Source organism: Lycorma delicatula, chromosome 11 (assembly GCF_047948215.1).
Source record: "Lycorma delicatula isolate Av1 chromosome 11, ASM4794821v1, whole genome shotgun sequence".
NCBI classification, from domain to species: domain Eukaryota; kingdom Metazoa; phylum Arthropoda; class Insecta; order Hemiptera; family Fulgoridae; genus Lycorma; species Lycorma delicatula.
The window spans coordinates 6,345,095-6,363,782 of NC_134465.1; the positions used below are offsets into that span (position 1 = coordinate 6,345,095).

The following is an 18,688-nucleotide window of genomic DNA, read 5'->3' on the forward strand; positions in this document are numbered from 1 at the left end:
AACACAAAAAAATTGGTATTTTTAGTACACGGGTAAAATCTTTAAAAGTAAATAAAAATGTAAACTCGGCTGTTGAAGAAAATAATGTTATTGCAAGGTGCCTATCACTTTCTAATTCAATTCTGCAATAGATTCATTTTTACTTGAAGACAGTAAAAATTAAAAAAAAAAAAAATATTAATACAGTTTGTTTGGTTCAGATCGACCAATTTCACTCTATTAAATATATTTGGCAATAAAGATACAATAATTCTTATTTTTTGCCAAATCGCAGCCTTCTTGAGCTTTGTTTTTACAAATATCGTTTGATATTTGAAAAAATAATAAAAATATGATTACGGATTTCCCTAATTTTCATCGACAAAATCAAATAATTCGGAATCAAACACTAAAATTAGGATCTAACAATTAATCGATGAAATTTTTATACCGATCAACAGATGTAAAACCGGAAACGATTAATATATACTTTACAATCAGATAATATTCAGAACATTTATCATTCAGATGATTATTATTCAGATTATCTATCATTCAGAACATATAGTATAAGATCGTATATTAACCGGGTAAAAGACCTGTTATAAATCGATTTTTGTCGGTATATTTATACCGCAAATCATATCTAAACACGTTTTCCGATATATATGAACTTTTACGGTAAGATTCCTTGTTGTCAGGCGGAATAACGTCCTAGTAAATCAATTATTTTTACACGGATTTGAATACTAGATCGTGAATACCGGTGTTGTTTGGCGGTCGGGTTTCAATTAACCGCACATCTCAGGAATGATCGAATCGATATTGTAAAACACTACTTCATTTACACTCGTACATATCCTCTGAAGTATCTGAACGGTAATTACCGGAGGCTAAACAAAAAAGATAAAGGCGGAATGACATATGTGTAATAATTTTTCGTAAAATTTTCCAGTCGTAAAATTTGACAAAACCAACGAAAGATTAAAGTGAAGAGGACATCAACAACAAACGGTCTCCCATCAACTTCTTACGTCACCCAAAATTTCCAGTCTTTTAAATATTTCTTGTCTCTTAGCACCTTAGACGTTAGTCGCTATAATCTTCTTTTTACTCCGCCTTTAAACTTGACGTCTGTCAAGTATTATAAAACATCGGATTAAATAGTTAATCTTATTTCGATTTTCGCTAAATTAACATTTCATACTTTTCCCGCGGCATAGCTTACTTACAAAAAAAAGTTTGGAAAGTACAACAAAAAGAAATACAGAGTTAAAATGGAAGTATCTTGTCGAACGTGATATCCTGTGTCAACGCTGTTGATTTTTTTTTAATATATGAAATCTTTACGCTTGATTTTTTTCGGTACCATAACTTCCATAAGCGATTACGAACGAAGATTTCTTTTTTACTTTACTTTCATTTCCATTTTATTAATTATATTCTGTTGTACTACGAGATAACGGAACGCATAACGTACACGATGAATATGAATATGTAAATGGCGATCGGGTAGAGGATGAAAGGATATAAAATAAAAAATAACCGTTAACCTAATATTCCCAGAGTGTAACCGATAACGCAACGTAATTTGTTGTCGAACCGCACTACCCTTGGAGTACTCCTTTTAACGTAGTCTGATGAAAGGTCAGCCGAGTGCAAGTTACTCGTATTTTAGCGGTCATACCATACAGACCGATTCGTTTTATCTATACTTTTTTCGCTTCCGTTTAATACAAACGACGCATTTTTATTGTATTTCGACTATTAAGAACGTTATAGTAATCTTTATTTTCTTTTCTTATTACAGAGAACCCTTTACGCCAGACAACAATATTTCAGTTTAGATTTCAATACATACGTGAGTCATAATAGCATTTTTTCAAGAAAATTATTCAAAGCAACATACTACAACCAATACCAGTCTTATAAAAGTAGCCAATCAACTTACTCGTCTACAAGCACTTCCGGCTATGACAGCTCATTGATCGGTGGAAGCGGTTACGGAGTATCCAGCGATTACGGAGTAAGACAAGCCGCAACGACAGCATCATCAACTGTTTCACAATCGTCTCAATCTATTCAACAAGCAGTAAGTTTTTACAATTTTTTTTTCTCCAAAAAATAAATATATTTGCTTTTTTTTAAAGCGGTAATACGGTGGAACCTTATATTCTTCATATTATCAACAAACAACGATTTCTTGAAAATTTTCAACTAGATGAAGTATATAAATATATACTTTTTAAATTATTTAATTTTCGTTTCAAAGAGTTAATCGTATAGAATACCAAGTAACAAGTCATTATTATTCTATGAAAAACTTATACCGCATACTAAGATAGAATGCATCACGTCAAAACAATGACGCTTGCATTTCATCGGCAAAAATAATTTTAAATATTTTAGTTCGATTTAACCTTAAAAATAAAAAAGAAATTCATTCACTCATCGTTAAATTTAATGCCCTGCGAGTCGTAATTGACGCTTGACCGAATAACCTTACTTACTAGTTAGTAAATTATCACATTTGTTTATATCCGCTATACTACACCGGATTCCCGGTATTTCAAAAAAATACCGGGAATTGTTAAATAAAACGCGCAATTTTTATTTATTCATCAATATTTATTTTGTCCCTTTAAATTAGGCCCGATTAATTTGATGCAACACACATATGCTAGGGTTTTTTCCAGGTCTTCGAAACGCATTTTATACCGGTATAGCCTTCAACTCGTTCCAAGAATTTTTCTTTTTCGGCTTCGATCGAGTCAAAACGGGTACCCGGAAGCGGCATATTTATCTTCGATCGATGGTATTTACTGTGTTTTTGGCCTTAAATTCGTTCATAATTGTCGCTCTATGCGAGGCGCATTATCGTCGTGTAAAATCCACGAATTTTTCTTTCACAAATCTGCCGTTTCTGACAGATTTTCTCACGCAAACACGTTTCAATACGGCCAAATAGTATTTTTTATTGACCGTCTGTCCCTCTGGAAAGAATTCGTGATGCACCAAACCATCACCTTGACTTTTGAGCGACTTCGACGTGGTTTTTCTGGTTTCGGCTGGTCTTTTGTCTTCCGTTCTGATGACTGTTAACTTGTTTGCACGCCAAACTCGTAGAACCGTGTGCCTCGACACCAGTTACGATGCGTTCCTTGAACGAGGGGGTCAGAGTCGGCGCAATCCATCACGTCTAAAGAAACCTCTCACGGTATTGTTTTTGAAGAAAATTGAGCAAGCTCATTTGGAACAAGCCGTACGGCGACGCGTCTCGTGCCAGAATATCCACCAAAATCGAACAGACTCGTGAGAAATTTTAAGGTCACGAGCTATCTCTCTTAAGCTGGAATGGCGATTATCGAGCGCAATTTCCTTCACTTTTTCGATGTTTTCATCGGTTGAAGATAGTCCAGAACGACGCATGTTTTCGATGATCTGTCGGCCCTCCTTGAACGCTTTGTACCACTCGTCGCGTGTTTTTTGATAAAACTAATTCACCGTAAGTTTTTACAACATTTTTTGCGAGTCGGCACACGAAATTCAGTCCGTAACACAAAATTTAAGACGAATTCTTTCTTCAATAATTTTGTTTATTGGAAAAATCGTGATGGATGGCCCGATTCAACCGGCTGCTGTAAACAAACTGGTACACAGATCGTACTCGTTTTGAGAATAGTAATCAAGTACAGTGCTATCACCGTATGGAAAAAGATTTTTAAAAAATCATTAGCGCGGCACTTTTAAAATACAAATCTGCGGTACATTTTTGACAAAAGGGATACATTTAATCGTATCTAGTTTAATTAAATCGTATTTCTGTATAAAACCTAATAAAACTGATTTATTCTATACAATCGGTTTTATTTTATCATCTTATAACAATATTAAATTTATTAACAAAAAACTCACACAATATTTTTTATTTCATAAATATATTATACAATATTTATAATTCTTGGATTATTTAATACAGGTACGCTGTATCAAATATTCATGTGTCATTATACTCAATATTTATACAATTTTTATGATATGTACATACAGTTATTTGGACTAATTAAGAGATTTATACATAAATTTCTTTTATTATTATTCTTCCATTATATATTTTTTTCTCATCCCCTCTCCCGATCCCTAATAAAATGACATGTAATCTTGCTTGTTTTTCCATCTCTAAACTGAATTATATAAATATATTTACCTATTTTTAGTATTGGAAAAGAGTCGGGAGATATATATATATATATATATATATATATATATATATATATGTAATAGAAATGAAGTAACACTTATATAAATCGGTTGACGTTCCAATTAAATAAGAAACTTGTAATAAATACATAGTAATTGAAAATATTTAAAATTATGAGCGAAATATTTTTTATTTAATTATGTTTTTCTAATTTCTTTTTACCCAAAATTTGTAAAAAATGAAATCGGTAAAAAACACAGCATAAGAATCACTATTTTACTCCGTAAATAATATATTCCTAGTCGTATATTATTTTTAATTAAAATACGCGACATACCGTATGAGAAGAGCACAGTTAGTTCATCGAAAACGTTAAAAAATAAATAAAAATCATAAATGAAAGTATTCTAATTATTTAAAATTATTTATTACTTTCGCAAGGTTCGTTTCGTTTCAATTACTAGATAAACGTATATTTATGTACTGTTCAACAAAAACGAAATTGTTCCCTGAGGTTGGAAGAATAACCGTGTGGAACCGGAAATGTTTTGAAAGCTATAGGAAATATACTTTACGTTACATTTACGCATAGTTATTTCTGTACGACGATACGCTGGGGCCGGTCACCTTCACTTCTTGGTCTACTATTACGCATTTACAAAGTACGGTTTCGTTTTTGTTGGACCGTACTGCTGTCCAAAATTTTATCTAATGTACAGTATATTAGTTACCGGTTAACCGCAAAGCAAAGCTTTTTCCAACAGCCTTCTAGGTCGATTAATGACATACATCGGAATCTCTTCGACGGTTTTATTTTTAAGATTAAAACTTAATTTATATAAAATATTTTAAAAGATGATTTTTTGAGGTCTACAAAGCTTTGTCGACCGCAATAAAGTATGCGTGAGCCGACCTCGCGTCAATGTACTGTTAAAATTGATCTTATAGTTAATAAAATAAAATTAACCGTTTATTAATATTATCTTGGGAATAGACTTCCTTCGTTAAAAGGGTAAAAATGCGATTGACAATATCAAATTTTCATTTAATCGAGCGATCAATTATGTCAGACATACTACGGTTATCTATATGAAATTCCTATCTTTATCGATGTTAATGATGTCGACATCGTCGATAAACAGATTCTGTTGTTCGACGTGCGTCGTAAAGTTTTGCGATTTATGAGAGGTCAGTTTTCCGGTCGACCTCGAGAGGAAGGCTGGAGTCACTAGGGACTCTCCTCTCGAGAATAAGGTAGGCGAACTTCAGATGTTTATTCAATCGTTCTCTATTTAAATCGTATTAATTGTTATCTATATACTTAACGAATAAGTATATTCATATAAAACCTTTTTCTTTCAGGGATATGGAAGCAGCAGCGGTATAATCGGTGGTTCAGGAATTGCTTCATCTGGATTAAGCGTGAGTACTAATTGCCTAAAGAGAGAGAGATATTGACAGAGAGAGAGAGAGTGAGTGAGAGTGATAAACAAATGCTATTATCATAAATATTCCACCTTAAAATTTTATTGGAACAAAATAATCTTGACAGATTTAGCAAATTTTTATACGATTCACTGAATATTCAAGGAAAAAAGTGAAGGTTTGGTTTTGTTTCTCTACCGGGTAAAACAATTTTTCACCGGAAACATTTTCACATTTTTTTTTACACGATTCATTTTTTATCTCCTACTTGAAGCAATATAATACATAATTATAAAATGCATGGCTTTTTAATAAAAAGGGATGCATTCGTTACTTTTTCCCCATGATTGTAAAAGATAAAGAATTACTCAGGTTTATTTTTCTGGAAAGTATTGTTTTTTACTATACAGCTAATTTTCGTTATGAACAAAATGATGATGTCTCTTATAGAGATGAATAACAGTTAAATTATAATGAATTGATACAATGCTTGTATAAAAAATGCTATAACAGTATATTCAGCACAATAAAGAAGGCAGCGGTATAGAACTTTAATCCCAAATTTTCTGGTTAGCATTATATTAAATCCTGGTTGTCAACTTCTATCGTTAAGATATGACATTTTAAAGGCAAAATATTTTGTTTAAGCTAAAACTGCTCTACAACGAAATGAAATATAAATATTAAATTTAAAAAAAAACAACGAAAAAAATAATAGCCCCGAATGATTTTAATAGATCTATTGATAAAAATAACATTTTTTTTTTAAATTCCACCAATTTTTTCATAAAAAAATAATATATAATCAGAAACTTACAATGTTCCTTTTTTGTATTATTTTTTCAATTTCTTCTTTTTTCCTAAAAATTTTAAAATCAGCTTATATAATTTTTTATTGCAGACACCGAAACGTTTTTCTACTTCATCCGCTTAGTTTGAAACATTATCGAATTACTCACAACCACCACGAGTTCGATAATCGTTCGTATTATGCTTTAAAAATCTAAAATAAGTGACATTGTAAACAAGAGATAAGTATTAAAAACTAAAAAACACGACTGCCCAAAAAACAACATCACTAACAAACATTGACACTCCCGGTTACGTAAGGATTCCAATGCGAATTCATACATCTAAATCGGTTCAGCCGTTGAGCTGCTACGGTGAAACAAACATACATACATATACCCTAAATACACTACAATCCTTTTTGGACAGTCGTGTAAAAACATTGGTAAGACAAATTCACACGTATGTGATATAAGATTGCCGAATCGTTCAGAATGAAGCGTTGAGTTGCGAGTTATTCAAAAACGAGTTATTTAACTGATAAATTTTTTAATGTTATTTAAACACTAGAAAAAGGGGGGACCCACAGCCCATCGTTAAAATGTACATAGTTTATGTTTAATTACACGTGCTTTTGTTAAGTGTTTTTGCCGACTGCAATTAAATAACGTTCGTGAATTTACCGCACTAACAATAAAAACTTTTACAACGAATAGCTTCAAAATATTGAACGTTTTTAGCCGTTTCATGAATTATGATTTTTTAACACAGCTCTAACCGCAATGATTTCCTCTGTCAAAACACAAATATAATTTTAAATAAATCGTTCATATAAAAAAGTATAAATCGTTCGAACGAATGAATCGTTCGTGCGCTGCGCGCAGTTGCCCGGCGCACCACGTGGTCAGCTCTGTGCCAACAGCGGTTAAAATAGAAATGTGAGCACATATATCAAACAAACTAACTCACACTACAATCTTTTTTATGGAAAAGATAAAAATATATAGCCTTATGACACTCCCGGTAATGTAAAAATTACAAGACGGGATCATACATATAAATCGGTTCAGCCATTGAGTCGCTACGGTAGAATAAACATACATACATACATACACCTTAGTCGTGTAAAATATACTGTAAATAAATAACATCAATGGATGATACAAGCTAGCAGCACAATAAATAATCGACTTTATAACATCTTTCACTGCGCAGACCACTTTATCCAAAAAAAACTCTTTTTTTTATTTAGTTTCGATCGTTTACAGTAAAATAATTATTGAGGTATTTCAGAATAAAACCTTATGTTTTAATCGGTCATCGTATAAACAAGTTGTTTCATATTTCATACTCGTTGATCAAACGATAAAAGAGTAAAACTAGGCGCGTTAAATCTTCAAATATTAATTTTTTATTATTTTTCCGAAATATAAATATACTCTAGAAAATTTATAAACACAATTATTTATAAAAGTTTGGTGTTTTAAATCAAAAAAATCATACATTTTTGACTGACTAGGCTTTATTGAAAATAAATAAGCTATTCTATTGGTTGTTGCCATAGCAACGTATCAAAACATTAAAGTTGCACTGTTGCCAAATTGTGCAAAAGAATTTCAGTTTTTTTTTGTTTTTTCACGCTTTTTAAAGTAAAAAAAAAGCTACGAGTAATTTATCAAAACGCAGTAAGCACAATCCATTTAATGAAGAATGACAGAAATAAATTAATAAAATAATAATATTAGTTATAATAGAAATAAATAGATTTAAAATTTTACCAAATCGCATTAATTTGTTGCAGAGTGGATATTCTGCCTCCAGAGTATCAGTAAGTAAAAAATTATTTTATTAAAAAATATATACACGAAACAACTTCGCAGTTTTATAAACAAAAATAATTCAATAATAATTAATAAAATAACGTATGAAATAATCATATCTTTCCGAACGAAATTATGTTTGGATTGTGATACTAGCTACTTCATACTTCTTTCTTGTTAATAAACCTTTAAAATATTTAATTTTGATTTTATATTTTAATTATCCGGTTCACGTAAAAAAAAATATTATTTCTATTGGTTTTTTTTTCTTCTAAAGTATACATTGCAATCTGTTCAATTAGTGAAAAATAAGCAATTCCCCCTCCTCTCACAACCGAATGACATGTAAAGGTAACATTCAAATCCGTATAAAAGTAACTAACTTTTACGAGGATTTGAATCTCAGCCTTTTCGACTTCGAAAATCAGTTGTTAAATAATTTGCGACGAAGATTTAATTGTTAGACCAGCCCGGGGGGCTTTTTATTATTCAAATTACTTTTTTTCATATCGATTAAAATTTAGCTGTCTATAATTTATTTCTTTTTATATAATTCTTTTACAAAAAAATATTAGTTTCTTATTTCTAAAAATAATAATTATTTTATCACAATGTAATTTCGTCTTTTTTAATTTGTCGCTAGATCAATAGCATTCAAAAATCCGTCACTGGAGTGCGCTTTTGTTAGTTTAATGGAACAAATAAAGATAAATTATACGAAATAAAATTATTTAGAGATGTATGCTTTTTTAATCTATATGCTTCAAAGAATGTATATGTATACGTAAGAAATCTATTTCAAAATGTTCACACTAAATACGAATAAAAATAACTTTCCAGTAAATTTTAACGTTCACCGTTTATTTTGAATTAATCACAATCGATTCAGACATTGATTCAAGACGATCGATTCAGACAGACATTAATTAGTAATTTATTTTAATTTAATTATATTAAATATAAAGTTTCTATTGAAATTAAAAAAAGTATTTAATTATTTCTACTTAATTTTGTTTTAATTAATTAACAACGGTCGATTTAATTACTTTTTTAATTATCAGTTTTATTTTTATTAGTATTTTATATTCGTAAATTATAAAATTCATATGAAATCATTCATCGTCCTGTTAACAAATAATCTAACAAATAACATTAACGATATTTAATTTTGCCAATAATATATATTTATATAAGATTTTATTTTTTTTAATTACAGCAAAAGACAACCACCACAACTACATCAACAGCTATCTATGAATCGTACTATCCAGAACTTTACAAAGATAACTTGTTCCAGGTAAATATTGCAATACTTAAAACGCATTAAAATAGATAATTATTTATTTGTTAAAAACTTATGTTTATAAAAATCAATATAGATTCGTTATTACACATTCCTTTTATAATTCCCATATTTCTTTTCAAATATAATTTTGATTTTGAAATTTAAGGTGTGTACATATATTAAACATATATGAGTATATTATCTGCATTTAAAAGTCTAATCATACAAATTTTTATTTTTAAATATTGACCTTACTCACAATTTTCATTCCGGCATAAATCCTCAGTGAAACGGTTTAATCTCTTTTTAAAAATAAAATACAGTATTAGCGCTTTTGGCTGCATTTGTCACGTTTCCTGTCTCTTGGAACCTGTCGAACAGCCGCTCGACGGAGGATTTGTATGATGCATGCACACCTTACTTTTCTGTGATGGCATTCTAGGTCTAGGCATATCTAATGCATCGGGAGACAAGGAATATTCTCTGCTGCATTGTGTAACCGATCTTTCCTCAATTAAAACTGCAACAAAAGAAGGAAATATTCTTCCATAGGATTGGGTTTTTTTTAAAAATCTGTCTTAAAAACATCATAAGAGGTTAAAAAGACTGTATAGGAGCAGAGTCTTAAGTGTTTTATTCTCCTATTAATTACGTTATAAATCCACCATCTTGTACACCGATTTGTCTTGTATATTCCGCTCATCTACTCTATAAACTGTCGTCTATTTACAATAAAATTCACGTTTTTTTAAATGTAATTCAGAAATTGTTTGCGTAAGTCCCATAGGAATTATAATCATCATAAAGCAGTATTATTTTCATCACAGAAATACACGAAATTATATGAACAGCGATGAAAACCGATTACTATATTTTTGAATTTCGTTTTTCCTTCCCGTTGTTACCTCATATAGAAATAAAAATAAACGCGTTAGGTTACCCGTTTAAACCCGAACTTAATTTACGATGTTACATTTTATATTTCCGTGAGAAGTTCAAACAAGCGTGATTCCGTAAATCGATAAATTAATTTTATTACGTTTCTATTATCTTCATATATCATTTTAGATACGCATCACAGTTATTCGTTCGTCTAATACGATTAGCATTTTATAAATTTTTGAAACTAAAAAGTACCGGTAAAATGACAGCAATATCCGATTATTCTCTTCTTAATTTAATTACGATAGAATCGTAACATAAAATCTAAAAAAAAGAACGTTACCTTAAATTAAATTATGAAAATTGAACGATCACAGTTTCTGAGAGTACAAAAGCTTCTATTATTTTCTAAATAAACTGTTTTTAAGCAAAATTTCCTCTTTTTCTGCCGTTCGAAAGGAATAGTTATAAAACAAAACGAAGAAAGAAGTTTTTTTGTAACTATATCATATTACGTTTATTTATAATTGCATCCGTATTACATTATTATTTGTAATTACACCCGTATTTGTAACTATAACAAATTTATATATTTTTAAAAATAAATGTAAATGATATTATTATTATTAAAAGCGCTTTAATAATTTATATTTTATAACTAATATTTATTTTGTATATTTTTATTCCAGTCTCTCTGTGGCATCGATTCGTTCGTCAGATCAGAAGAAATTTACCAAAGAGTGAGTAAACAATTTTGTATTAAAGTTGTTAAACGTTATTAAAACGAATACTTTATAATATTTTTATTATACTACACCGAAGTTACTTTTTTAAGCGACGAATTAAAAATATATAAATAAAATGTAATATCGTTCAATTTATAAAAAATAATTGACATTTGATACGGGAGAAATATAAAATGATATTTTAATGGAAAAAATAATTAATAGCATAGTCTGTAATAAATTCAAGAGATATACAAGAACGCCCGTTTTATTATGTTCGGATACTGCCGGTAAATAAAGGCAACATCGGAATTGTCATTGCGATAATAAATTTTTCAAAAGAGACTAAGTCCTTTGTTTGCATCGTTACTAAATTCAACTACACGTTTTGCGTAAGAAAAATTATAACGCCATAGATATCATTCGGTTTAAATGTTTCTATGCGGCTGAAAATCAGTAGAACTTAAGGAAAGAAAACCGACAACCAAGTTGTATACAAATACTTCCCTGGCGTTCATTATTTGTTTTTATACAATGCAAAAATGATATATGAAAAAAGTTTAAAATCACCTCCAAAATTACTCCAAAACTTTCACCTCACACAAATGTTTTTGATTTATCTACCTATAATAAGTTAAACGGAAGAAATAAATTTTAAAAAAATCGTTAAAATTGAAACAAACAAAGAAAAGTTACTTAAGATTTCTTTTTTAGAGGTGAGGGTGAATAGGATGAAATTTTATTATAAAAAGTTTATGTAAGCTAAAAACAAATTTCACAAATATTCAAACGATCGATATTTTTAAATTCTGGTCGACTCTTCCACCCCTAATATTACCCCCGATGTATTTTTTGAAGGAACTACTACTACGCTTAGGGAAATATTTTTTCCTTCCTAATGTGTACGCCGCTATCTGTTCGGAAACTAGTGAACAATAAGCAAAAAATGAGATGAGAATGTTCGAATAGCATGTAATGGAGGTGTAATCTTGTTCAGACTCAACGGTATAAGTTATACGTAGTACAAGGATGTATAAAAAGTATGTCATCCTTTTTATGGGGTCGGCCTGATCCGGACTCAGGTCGACTGTTCCTGAGACGTAGTGCACTGTCCTCAAAATTTTAATAATAAATTGCCCCGTATACACGAGTCTCTTGTCAAATTTCATCAAAATCTTTCATCCGGTAAACACGCTGTTTAAAAATCTAAATGACCGTCTAGTTTCATATATTATGTAAAAAAATTTTAAATAGTCTTTGAGCATTTTTATTGTTATTACATTTCACTTTTTTATCAGTTCATTAATTTATTACAATTATTTTCTAGGAATCTTCATTTTTGTCCAGCTACGACTACCAGAAAAGATTTGTAAGTGTTTTACGAATTAAACTATTATATTTAAATCTTACGTCGTTCCACTTTGAAAAAATTGTGAATTGTAAAATAAATGTAATCGATAATTTCGGATTAATGTACGAAGGTAAGTCGATTATTATCCGCAATGTAGTTATAATTTTTATTTCGATACAAATAGGAAACTTACATGTACATCATTTTTCTACACAGTCCCCTTGAATTTCACGCACCTGATCCATCGTTGCACAAGCTTCCCGATGCCCTCATAAAAGAAGGTTTTCGGTCGAGCTGCGAACCAGGAATGCACACCGCTTCTTTCACCGTTTCGTCCGAGGTAAATCGGCGGTCCCTTAATGCCTCTTTGAGTGGACCGAACGAGTGGTAGTCAAAAGGAACAAGATCAGGACTATACGGAGAAGGAGCCGGTACTTCAAAGTCGAGTTTTTGGAGCGTTTCAGCAGTATGTGGACGGGCATTGTCGTGCAACAACTCAACATCTTTCGACAGCAGTCCTCGGCGTTTGATTCGAATTGCAGGCTTCAACTTGGCAGTAAGCATCTCACTGTAACGCGCACTGTTTATTGTCGTGCCCCTTTCCACATAATGTTCCAATACTGGGCCTTGTGAGTCCCAAAAAACCGTAAGCGACAGTTTTCCTGAGAACAGTTGGGTCTTGGAACCTTTTTGCAGGACGAATTTGGACGTTTCCATTCCATACTCTGCCGTTTACTCTCCGGCTCGTAATGATGGATCCGTGTTTCGTCACCGGTGATGATTCTGTCTAAGAAGATGTCCAAATGTTTTTGGCAGATGTCCAAGCGCGTTTGTTTATGCGACTGTTAGAGTTGTTTTGGGACCCGCCTTGCACAGACTTTATGAAACCCAAGTCTGTTGCGGATGATTTCGTGGGCAGAACCGTGACTAATTTGCAGACGATGTGTCGCTTCATCGATAGTTACTCGTCCGTCTAAGAAAACCGTGTCGCGTGCGCGCTCAATGTTTTCTTCATTTGTGGAGGTAAAAGGTCGTCCGGCTCCTTCGTCGTGCGTAACACTTGTGCGATCGTTTTTGAATTTTTCAAAGACACTCCGTTGCGGCAACACACTGTTCCCGTACTGTACCGAAAGTCTTAGATGAATTTCGGCCCCTGATACACCTTCCGACCACAAAAAACGCATCGCTGAACGTCGCTCTTCTTTGGTGCACACAGAAAGGGGAGCGGCCGCGGTTAACGGCAGGGCAGCGATAATGGAACTAACCTAGCAGCATCAAACCTGTACAGACATAACAACAATTAAACCACGCACGCGTCATCTACGAAATACAACTACCGACATAAACAAAAATATAACTAAATTGCGGATAATAATAGACTTACCCTCGTAAATAAATCCAAGTATAAAATAACAACAAATAATATATATAGAAGAGGGGATATCATAAAACCTTTCTTGCTTCGCTATATATAACTTTTAATTTTTTTATAACGCATGCTGTAATTTTATTTAAAAATAAATTAATAAAAAATAATTTATAAAAATTAAAAAATTAATTTAAATAGTAATTATAAAGTAGAAAAGTAAAATAAATCGATAATTTAATTTTTTTAAATAATTTATAAGAAAGAGATAATCTATTTTGCGAATCGATTATTTATATATATCTCAAGGAATCATCGAGATATATAATGTAAAACCGCTTCACTGAAATGATTTTATATAGTTTTACTTTACATATAGCAGCAGGTTTGTAGCGGTGAACATCAGCCAAACTATATTAACTCAACACATATTTTTTTGTTTTATTATTTTTTATTAATATACTGATTGAATTTTTCAATTTACAGTCAAACGTCTACTCCAACAATGCTATATTCAAGAATTACTTCCGTGTAAGTAAATAAATAAGACAAATTTAATTAATTTTATATTATTTCCATAATCTTACAATCCTTACGTCTTTATAATTTCAGTATAAGGAAATTACATATACTTATAATGTGTTCGTATATAGTTTTACTGAACACATGCTAGGTCAATTAATTTTTTTTTTATTTCTTTCCTTTTTTTAATATTATAAGGTCATAAACATTAGAGGACAGAATTCTAAACCTATCTTCCCTTCTATTTTAATCCATCTAACCTGTTATTTTAATGACTACTAAATCTGGGTGTGCCCTTAAAAACACTAAATAAAGCCATTTATTCAATTTTAAGGAAAATAAAATATAAAATCATAGCAACACAAGACGACCTTTTTAATTGATCATTTAAATAACGCAAAGATAACTAAAAATCGTAACTCTCAGATCGATGAAAAATCGGGGCTATGTAAAATTTCTTGAGATTTTTCATCGTAATTATTCTCGGCGACTGAAAACAAAAAACACTCTCTTTGCAGCGGTAAGGAGGAGCTCCCCGTTTGAAATTAACATTAAACATCTTCCTAAAGATATATAAATGAGATTCAAATATATTTTTTTTTTTATTTTTGAAATAAAAACCGTGCGCTATAATTAAAGAAAAATGTATTTTTTTTAGCACCGTTTAAAGAAATTGTTCTGCTTTAAAATCCTATTATAAAATGTTATTAAATACTATTACTTTTTTTTTGTGGTATCCGTAAGGGGAGGAAAAAGCTCTGCCAGCCGCCGTCAGGCCCACTCTGACGGCAGTTAGAGACTCTCACAGGCTAAGAAACCTCCCCTTTTATCATGCAGGGGCCGGATCTAAACCAAATGGTATGTACAGACCCTGCATGATCGTCCAGGCACTCTATTATCCGAATCTGAATGACCGGAAGGCGTCCCCAGGAGACGGTCGACGAGAGACGACTCCGAGGAGCCCCCGCCTCCCCCCTTAGAAGCTGGCCCCCCCTTTTTCGCACGTCATCGAACTCCATCTCTCTATCGATCCGCATCTCCTCAGCTTGTCGTCGCCTTTCCTCATCGGCCTTTTCTCCTATCGTTGTTGCGATCGTAGTCGAGACGCATTCCCGTTTGTCGCTACTGCCGATCATCACATCGATTATATTGTTGGCCCCCTCCGCACCCTGATCCACAAGCACTACTCTTAAGTCGCGGTAAATACTATTACTTTACTTACAATCATATGACCGATGAAAATTTGATGTTTGACGTAAGCGTTAGGGTCGCCCAACACTTTTGATAGCCGGTCTCCGTGACGCGAACGATAGAGTCTCGGCCTTTCATCCGGAGATACCGGGTTCGAATCCCGGTCAGGCATGGCATTTTCACACGCTACTTGTCATTCGTATCATCCTCTGAAGCAATACGTAACGGTGATCCCGGAGTTTAAAAAAAAGCACGGTTAAGGCTCACAATGAATGCTGGGGACGTTATTTACCCGCCCAGTCTTTGCAGTAGCTACAATTATTCTGTACGAAGGGGAATCGATTCTCTCGAGCCGGCTATCTTATTCGAATCCAGAACGCCAGTCTTACTTCATCCGGACATTAATATTACGGTCGAAGTTTTTTTTAAAGTATTTTTTATAATTGTACTATCTTTCTACACTCTTAATTATTAATATTTTCTATTATTTTATACTATTTTAAAATTAAAAATATATCAAATTAATCTTGTTTTGTTTTTTTTTCTTTTACAGGCAGCAATTGGTCTTTCGGTAAGAAATCATTCACATTATTAAAAAAAAAAAGAACAGAAAAACAATAAATTTATTGCTTAACTTAGCTGTAAAAATTTCCATATTTATTTTATATTATTATTTAAAGAATAATGAATAATAAATGAAATTTTTTATTAATATTATGAGAATAACGTGTGTGTGCCTGAGAATATGTGGAAAATACATATATACTTATTATTATTATTTTATAGTTTTTTTTTAAAATAATTCTAACAATGCGATAATTAATTTTACAGTTCGAAGAAATCGAGAACGAGTCATTCTTCAGCGTAAGTACATTCACGGACATATATATTTAAAACATATCTTATATTTTTTCTAAGAAATATCTATTTGTAAAATTCGGTTAAAGATATGCTGAAATAACTCTAGAGATGTATTACAGTTTTTTTAAAACACGGCAAAACTTTCTTAATATTATAAATAATAGTTTAAAATAATAATAATAAATGATTGTTACACATTTATTAATAAAAATGTTATTTTGTTACAGTATGTAAGAGAAAATCCTGGATACTTCCTCAGGGTAAATATTTTGAAATATTAATTCATCGGTTTTAGAATAAATTTACTTAGTCCGTTTGTAGTGTTGTAAAAAAAAAATCTCAAATTTATTTAAACCCGATAAAATGCACTAAACCAGAGTTAAAAGATATTTATATAGATTGTTTAAAATAAACTAACTGGTTTACTACATTTAAAATAATCTAAAATAAATTTTGGGAGAGCATATTTTTTTGTTAGTATATTTTATGTAAGAAAAAATGTATTAATATTTTTTTGTTGAAATTATAGTATAGTATTCAATTTCTGTAAAATTTGAAAAATGCCAGAAACCCAAACTCTACAGAATAATAAATGTCATAATCTGTGCCTACAAAGAAAGTCAGTTTAGAAAAAAAAATAATCAGTCAATAGAAACTTGATATAGTCTTTTAAAATTGTTTTTAATAGAAATAAATTTACATCACAACAGCATCTTTCACGTTAAAAAACAGTAAAAAAAAAAAAAATAATAAATAAATAAAAAGAGATAAAAATGTCAGATTTTTACTAGGATTCCCCAATCATTGGATCAAGTAGAAAGAAATTAGTTTTCTAATTTCAATTCTAAATATTCCAGTATAACTGGCCAGACAAATTTCATATAAATTTAATAAAATTATTAAATAATAAAGTAAAAATATTGCAGAAAACAAAAAAAAAAAATAGAAACAAATTAGATTCAATATCATCTGGTGTTCTGCCTGGAGGTAGGTTCTTCTAGTCGGCGATATCTCTTCAAATCTTACGAATAAAGTTACAATAAATTATGAAGAAATTAATTGTGATTGAATATTGTAACACCAATTCACTAGATTATTCCTTTTTTGCAAAGGAACTTGATCGAAAGGGATAATTTACATGAATATTTTTCTTTAATTTTAAAATTTTCCCAGAATTTTTTTTACAGATTAAAAAAAGAACACATACAAATTACGTGCGCGCGCACACACACACACACATATATATATATATATATATATATTATTTATTTATGATAGGTTAACATCATATATAAATATATTACTAAAAAAACGATAACTCTTAATCAATTTATAATTTCTTTTTTCAGACAATCCATCTTTACGCCAAACATGTGAGTAAATTTAAACTAAACATTTATTTAAAAATTAAATTGTATATAGACTGTAAAAAAGGTTTACAGCTGAAGCAATTTAAAGAAGTAAATTTCAATATTGTACCGCCCATTAAATAAAAAATACATATTTGAATCATAAATTCATTCGTTAGCCATACATTTAGCGATAAAATATGACACTTTCAATATATTTCGAACACGACACAAATGCCTCCGCTGGCACTTTTGCCTATTTCTGTAATGATCCGATAAGAAATATTTATTTTTAATAAATACAAAAAAATTATTAATTTAACTAATTATATTGTTTTTTACGACGATGTAAGTATTTGTTTTACCTCATACCGATGGATATGATTGTACAATTTACGAGGGTTATTTTTTTTCAAGGTCCGATCGGTCACGAAATTAAAACCGCAGTGAAAATAAAAATTTTTTTTATTTGTAACAAGTACTTACACAGTTACGCTATTTCTCTACATAGTCGCCACTCCGATTTAGACATTTGTCGCAGCGCGGTACCGACTTTCCAATACCCTCGTAATAGAACGGAGCCGCCTGTGTTTTCAACAGTGTTTCTACGCGGGTCTGCAGCTCGATGTCTGTACCGAAATGTTGTCCTCCTAGCCGGCGTTTCATCTGAGCAAAGAGGTGAAAATCGGATGGAGCCAAGTCCGGGCTGTACGGTGGGTGATCAAACACTTCCCGACGAAAACGCTGCAGGAACTTGTTTGTTACAGCTGCAGTGTGCGGCCGAGCATTGTCACGGAGAAAGTCGATGCCTGATGACAACATTCCTCTCCGCTTATTCTGAATTGCCCTTCTTAGGCGTTAAAAAGTCACGCAGTATGAGGCTGCAGTGATGGTCGTAGCACGTTCCATGAATTCCACCAAGAGCTGCAGACCAGCGTACTT

At 31.3% G+C, this 18,688-nt stretch overlaps 1 protein-coding gene across 3 annotated transcripts in view; it reads left to right on the forward strand.

The window, feature by feature from the left end:
• The window catches only part of LOC142332604 (uncharacterized), an 88,126-nt gene that overhangs the window by 51,548 nt on the left and 17,890 nt on the right, over positions 1–18,688 (forward strand). For 2 of the 3 annotated variants that reach the window (XM_075379136.1, XM_075379137.1), the window contains 11 exons: positions 1,790–2,071; positions 5,543–5,602; positions 8,196–8,222; positions 9,431–9,511; positions 11,071–11,121; positions 12,434–12,475; positions 14,310–14,354; positions 16,090–16,107; positions 16,368–16,400; positions 16,625–16,657; positions 17,747–17,770. In XM_075379136.1, the coding sequence (XP_075235251.1) occupies positions 1,790–2,071; positions 5,543–5,602; positions 8,196–8,222; positions 9,431–9,511; positions 11,071–11,121; positions 12,434–12,475; positions 14,310–14,354; positions 16,090–16,107; positions 16,368–16,400; positions 16,625–16,657; positions 17,747–17,770 (696 nt within the window). The remainder of the gene's footprint in view (positions 1–1,789; positions 2,072–5,542; positions 5,603–8,195; positions 8,223–9,430; positions 9,512–11,070; positions 11,122–12,433; positions 12,476–14,309; positions 14,355–16,089; positions 16,108–16,367; positions 16,401–16,624; positions 16,658–17,746; positions 17,771–18,688) is intronic. The other variant, XM_075379138.1, reaches the window with a different exon arrangement.